This window comes from Cydia amplana, chromosome 15 (assembly GCF_948474715.1).
Source record: "Cydia amplana chromosome 15, ilCydAmpl1.1, whole genome shotgun sequence".
In the NCBI taxonomy this organism is placed as follows: domain Eukaryota; kingdom Metazoa; phylum Arthropoda; class Insecta; order Lepidoptera; family Tortricidae; genus Cydia; species Cydia amplana.
Window position 1 is genome coordinate 928,641 of NC_086083.1, and position 6,761 is coordinate 935,401.

Sequence of the window (6,761 nt, forward strand, 5' to 3'; positions counted from 1 at the left end):
AACTTTCAACCCCTTTTTCACCACCTTGGGGGATGAATTTTCGAAAACGCAGAAATTAGTTTTCTTGTTTTCTAATATAGTACATTTTTACAAAGTTTCAAATTCCTAGCTCAAAATAAAACTTGCACCCCATACAACCTTTCATCCCCTTTTTAACCCCCTTAGGGGTTGAATTTTTCAAAATCGCTTCTTATCTCTTGTACACTTTATAAATTCAACCTAGTGTGCAAATTTCAACTTTCTATCTTTTGTAGTTTCGGCTCTGCGTTGATGAATCAGTCAGTCAGTCAGTCAGGACACTTGCATTTATATATATATATCAACTATAATAATGGGTCTAAATTAACTTTGTACTTACTGCCATCACACACTGACACTGCACACCGGCAAACGTTACTATATTAAGGAAATTGACACTGATAGATACAACGACGACATAAATGCCAGCGAGGTGTCGTGTCGCAACAGTACAATCACGTCTGAAAATATCGATACGAACAAAGTCCCAAAAATATGTATCACGACCTTGTCGCCCAATCGCCCATATATTAAGGTGTGTCGGAGCTGTTATTGACGAACAGCTCAGCTGAGGGGTTTGACTCTTCAAGAAAACTCCTGCTTCACGTTAACTTATTATAATTCGCTTTTTACAATAATTTAGGTATCGAGTAGGTATGTACATATGAGACGGTAGTCGAGAGCCGTGTGTGGTATGCGCGGTGAGTGCTCGCCGCGGTCGTGACGTCATCATGCTCCGCAGCCCTCACCCCTCCGGGACTGGTTTGACCGCTGGTGCGTTAACAACCTGCCCCCCTTGAAAGCTGCTGCTTTCAAGATCGTTCATGCAGGGGAGGGGGCACACTCGGTTGAGTGCTCTTCTGACCACGCCCTTCTGCGTGGTGAAATCTGCAACCCTGCAGACTCCGTCAGCTCCTGGATAAAGTTCTAGGACTCTCCCGAGTCTCCATTTGAGTGGTGGGGTGTTCTCCTCCTTGAACACCACCAGGTCTCCAACCTTGAGCTCCTTCTGCCTCTGACGCCATTTGGTGCGTTGCTGCAACTCGGCTAAGTATTCGTTCCGCCATCTTTGCCAGAAATGCTGGCGCAGCTGCTCGATCCTCTGGTACCTATCAGGGTTTTTAAGACAAACGGGGGGTGACGGCAGTGAAGTCATGGGTCTCCCCACCAGAAAGTGCCCTGGAGTCAGAGGGTAAAGATCAGTAGGGTCTGACGAGAAAGGAGTGAGGGGTCTGCTGTTCAGGATCGACTCAATTTGAGAAAATAACGTGCTCAGCTCCTCAAACGTCAGACTAGCATTACCCATAATTCGCTTTAGGTGGAATTTGGCCGATTTAACAGCTGCTTCCCAAATTCCACCGAAAGTAGGAGAGTAGGGTGGAGAAAAAATGAATTTAATGTGTTCCTCATTGCCAAACTCATAAACTGAATTTTGAGCGGATCTTAGCATTCTACCTAATTCGTTATTTGCCCCAACAAAGTTAGTGCCATTATCGCAATAAATTGTATGCGGTCTACATCTACGAGCCACAAAACGACGTAAGCTTAGAATGAAGGCATTAGTGCTAAGATCGCTGACTGCTTCCAGGTGGACGGCCTTAGTTGCAAAGCAGACAAAAATGTTTAAATAGCATTTTGTTATGCGGTTACCCTTTCCCTTTTTGCTGGAAATCATGAAGGGTCCCGCAAAATCAAGGCCGCACACCTGGAAGGGGTAAAACGAGGTAACCCTATCTGCAGGTAGATTGCCCATCAGTGGCTTCATAGCCTCACCTCGAAGTCGTACGCATGTCACGCATTTATGAACGACGCTACGCGCTAAAGACCGACCGCCTACTGGCCAGAATTCTTCGCGTATGGAGCTAAGGAGCAACTGAGGGCCAGCATGTAGTAGACGTAGGTGTTCGCCTTCCATCAAGAGCCGTGTCAAGTGATGCTTACCGTCCAATAGGACCGGGTGCTTTTTTTCGTAATCGCAATCGGCATTTTGTAAGCGACCACCTACTCTAATTACGCTGTCACCGTCAACAAAGACAGCTAACTGCAACAGATATGATTTAGTTTTAAGCTTCTTTCCCTGTAAAAGTGTAGCTAATTCTGTAGCATAAGTTTGTTTTTGTGATAGTTTTACTAAGTAGGTCAATGCGTTGTTTATTTCTTCTAATTTTAAGGTTCCGTTTGTTTTAGTTTTAGGGTTTTTACAGTTGTGAATAAACCGAAATATATATGCTACAATTCGTTTTAATTTATTTGCCTTGGAATAATTTTCAAATTTTATCAAGGGCGACTGCTCAATATTAATCATGGCAAATATTGAGCAATCGCTCTGATCTTTCCTTTCAGGTAAATTGGTATATATCGAACCTATATTAAGTGGCCAGTTACTCTCATCATGCAATAAAAAGGATGGGCCGTGCCACCAAAAACTCAGTTCCGGTAACTGACCAGGTTCGACTCCTCGGGAGGCCAAGTCTGCAGGGTTTAAGGCAGTAGGCACATGCCGCCAGGAATCTCTCTTAGTTAATTCATGGATATCATTAACACGGTTCGATACAAACGCCTTAAACAGTTTTGATTTGTTGCGTATCCAGCCCAACGCCACGGAACTGTCAGTCCAGAACACCTTGCGCTCCACAGAACAGCGCAATGCACTGGTGACCTTATCAGCTAGCCGGGCGCCTAATAAAGCTCCTGACAATTCGAGTTTCGGAATCGTTAATAATGTTCTAATTGGTGCCACGCGCGTTTTGGCACATAAAAGATTAATAGCCACATTGCCAGCGCCATCTGTCGACCGCAAGTAGATACACGCCGCATAAGCGGCTTGAGAAGCATCCACAAAACAATGCATCTGAATTGAAGTTGGGCTGGAACACAAAACGAGTCTAGGTACCTTTAGACCAGCCAGAACATGCACATTTGACAAAAATTTTAGCCAGATTTTTTTTACGTCCATTGGTACTTCATCTTCCCAAGATAATTTAAGAATCCATAAATTTTGAAGTAATATTTTTAGCTTTATTGTGCATGCGCTGAGTAAGCCCAGTGGGTCAAATATTTTGCAAGTATTGGACAAAATTACCCGCTTTGTTATGCCACAGGTATTTTTGTCCAATTTCACTGAAAATTGTAGGTTATCATGATCAGGAAACCAAATTAAGCCCAATACGCTGGCCTGTTTATTTAAATCTAATGACTGAGTTAAAGTACAGTCATCTTCGAAAATTTGTGGACAATTTGTTCGAAATTTGTGAATAGGAAAGCAAGCTGAGGCAAGCGTTTCTTTAACTAACTCGTAAATGTGCCTTAGCTCGTTTCCACTTTCAGCGCCACTCAGGAAATCATCATAATAAAAATCATGTTTAATTATTTCGGACACTACTTTGTCGGGACACTCATTTGCCAACTGTACAATACACCTAGCGCTTAAGAAAGGCGCCGAGCTCGTTCCATAAGTCACCGTATTTAGCCTAAGTACATCAAGCGGTTTGGTTTTATCGTCCCTCCAAAGGATTAATTGCAGATGGCGCTGCGATTCGTCCAAGACAATCTGCCGGTACATTTTTTGTATGTCCCCGGACAAAACAAATTCATGCTGTCGAAACCTAATGAGAATATCGAATAATTCATCCTGTATAACGGGTCCTATATGCTGTATATCATTAAGGGATTTTTGTGTGCTAGATTTAGCACTACAGTCAAAAACTACCCGCAATTTTGTAGTTTCGCTGTCACGAATAATAGCATGGTGGGGAGCATAATAACCGAAGTCGGGTTTATCAATTTTACTCAAGTGCCCTAATTCTTCGTACTCCTTGATAAAGTCGCAATATTGTTTTTTAAGAACTTGATTTTTATCCAATCTAGTTTCTAAGTTCAAGAATCGTTTTTTTGCCATATTATAACTATCGCCAAGTGCGGTTTCCGGATTTTCACGTAACGGCATTTTAACTAAGAATCGACCGTTATCTAAACGTCGCGTGTTATCTAAAAAGTGTTTTTCGCAAATATTATCCTCCTCCCTATTAGTGACGTTCGGTAATGAAATTTCTTCAAGTTCCCAAAACCGTGTGAGATCTTGTGAGATTTGTTTCGTAAAGCAACAACGCACGATCTCGTCCTCATCCGAATCAACGTCACCCGTGGGCCCCGCGACCAACCAGCCTAGTTTTGAAGATTGAAGAATAGGCTTGTTTGGTCCGAGTTCAATTTTCTCCGACGTCGTGATACTGAAGAAAAATTCAGCACTCAGAAGCAGATCGACTTCAGAAGGACGATAAAACCCAGGATCCGCCAGCTGAATATCCGCAGGTATGTTTAATTCTGATGTATCTACATAATTGTTAGGTAGGCTATCTATAAGATGCTCCACGACGAAACAGCGTATATTAACCTCATAAGGACTCGTTAACGAACTTACATTGAGCTCACATCGATCTGAGACGGTAAATGATAATTTATTTAAGCCGTACACGCAAGCTGGCCTTTTGTTATTGTCAGAAAATCCTAACTTATTTTTCATGCGTTCAGTTAAGAAACATCTTTGCGAACCGGGATCTAACATAGCTCGAACAATGTGAGATTTGTTATTTTTGACGTTCGTTATTTTAACTAAAGCTGTGCATAACAATATCTCCGGATCAGCTGTCGCGTTCGCAGCGCACGCGCTGGCCGCGCTAATGACGGGCGCCGGGCCAGCTGTTTTATTATCTGCCTGTAGGGATAATGATTTATTATAATTATGTAATAATGTATTATGTTTTTCCTTACAGACCTGACACGAACCGAGACGGCATTGTTCGACGTTATGTCCACGCCTCAAGCAGTTCAAGCAAAGATGTAACTTCAAGGCTTCGCTTGACCTACTTTCGACGTTCATGTCCTTGAACTTGACACACTCCGAGATCCTATGCGCGCCGTGGCATACCGGACACGTCGGCGGCGCTTTACTAGAGTGTGTTTGTTGTTTACGAGGCGCAGTTGCAGCAGCGACAAACGCCTTAGTAGCCTTAGGCTGTAGGTATTTATTTTCGGCTGGTTTATCGCTCCTGCAAGCTACCATTGTTTCGAGTACATCGGCCCGACTGCGCAAGAATTTCAAGAACTCGGATAATGCAGGTAAGACTGTTAAATCAGCCTTATGTTCTTCCCACTTTCTTGACGTAGTGGGATCGAGTTTACTCGCGACTAAGTAGATGATTACGTCATCCCATGAATCAGTCGGGCGGCCTAAAGATTTAAGGGCGCTTAAGTTTTTTGTCACGTGATCAATAAGAAATCGAATTGACCTATGAGACTCTCGAGTCTGCTGATCTATGTTAAATAATGCCTTCATGTGATTATTTATAAGTAGATTTTTATTATCAAATCGTTCGCATAGTAATTCCCATGCCGTTTTGTAGTTTTTAGCTGTAAACTCAAGTGATTTTATTACGACACTGGCGCTGCCCTCAAGAGAGGAGCGTAAATAATGATATTTATTTATGTCAGGAATGGACTCGTTCATATGGATCATGGCTTCGAAGGTGTCGCGAAACTCCAACCATTTTAAGTAGTTTCCATCAAATGACGGCAGTGAAATGGTCGGTAAACGAATTTTACTAACAGGGCCCGTTTCGAAAGTCGATTGGGCTGTTCGTGCAGCTTCGGAACCACGGTCATCATTGTTCTGATGAGAATCAATTATTTCTTGTGTGGCTGAGATGAGAGAAATGAACTGCGTTTCTATGGCGTCCCTTTCTTCCATCTGTTCATCTAACTTAACACTATTCATTTCAATCTGTGTTTGAATCGAGTCAAATTCCGAAAATAACGTTTGCAATCTAGCCAAACGAAGAGATAATTCTTTAATTTGTAATGAAGTTATGTTTGAACGATCCATTTTTTGTATATTAGAAAGATACTCCTTATATCTCGTTACACGGCCCTTATAAGTGCCTCTTTGTTTTACTAATTCTTTTACAGCTTCCTCTGACATTTTCAGTTAATTATTTATAAACTAAACACACTAATTCAATCAAGGGCAAATAAATAATTAGGTAGAATAATTTGTGCACTCAAACCCAATTAAGAGTCTTGACAACTGGTCCACCGGCACGTTGACTTGCAGCGAAGTAGGTGACGTGACGTGCACGACAACACGCACTGCTTGGCACAGGAATGTGGGCAGAACTCCCGTAATCACTGGAATGCACGGTTAGGACCGTATGAGTTTAAAGAACACACTATTTTGCAGCTGATTTAGGGACTAATCTTAAAGTTTGAATCGAAATTCCTAACGGAGCTCTTGTTATTCTGGTTTTAAGTAACTGGAATTGTATTAAAGGAACAATTTGTTATAATTTTATTAACTAAATAAAAATAGCTTAAAGCAAGATATGTAGTGAAGAAGAAAGATTAGATTTCATAAGAATTAAGCAGAATAAATGCTGTTGCTATGCAAAGCTGATGCAACACAAAATGGACGCCGCTTATCGCACTGAGTAGATACACCTATTTAATGCTAGCATTTTACGTAGTTCATGAATGCAAGTAGGCTATCCTTAACTTTATGCACAGGAACGAATAAGCAGCGATTTTAATACCTATAGCACTGATTAATTAATATTTTATCACGAATTATGAGCACTTCAAGGTCTAGACAAAGCGGAGGGCTGAGCACTATATTCACACAAATTAAGGGGAATGGATGGATCACAGGTGTTAAGGAAAATATAGGATGGGCTACTTTCCTGAATAATTGC

General features: G+C 41.7%; 1 protein-coding gene across 1 annotated transcript; it reads right to left on the reverse strand.

Annotated features, from left to right (window-relative positions):
• Positions 1–763: 763 nt before the first annotated feature.
• Positions 764–6,313, reverse strand: LOC134654709 (uncharacterized). The gene is made up of 3 exons (XM_063510184.1): positions 6,081–6,313; positions 2,464–4,732; positions 764–1,197 (listed from the first exon to the last, which is right to left on the reverse strand). The coding sequence occupies exons 2-3, from the start codon at positions 4,580–4,582 to the stop codon at positions 764–766; spliced, it is 2,553 nt and encodes an 850-aa protein (XP_063366254.1). The 5' UTR covers positions 4,583–4,732; positions 6,081–6,313.
• Positions 6,314–6,761: the final 448 nt, after the last annotated feature.

What these genes read in the sequence shown, in the direction of transcription:
- LOC134654709 (XM_063510184.1), bottom strand. Translation starts at nt 4,582, where the DNA reads ATGTTAGATCCCGGTTCGCAAAGATGTTTCTTAACTGAACGCATGAAA. An exon ending in CTCCCGAGGAGTCGAACCTG is followed by an intron (nt 1,198 to 2,463) that starts GTCAGTTACCGG and finishes CTCTGACTCCAG; the next exon opens with GGCACTTTCTGGTGGGGAGA.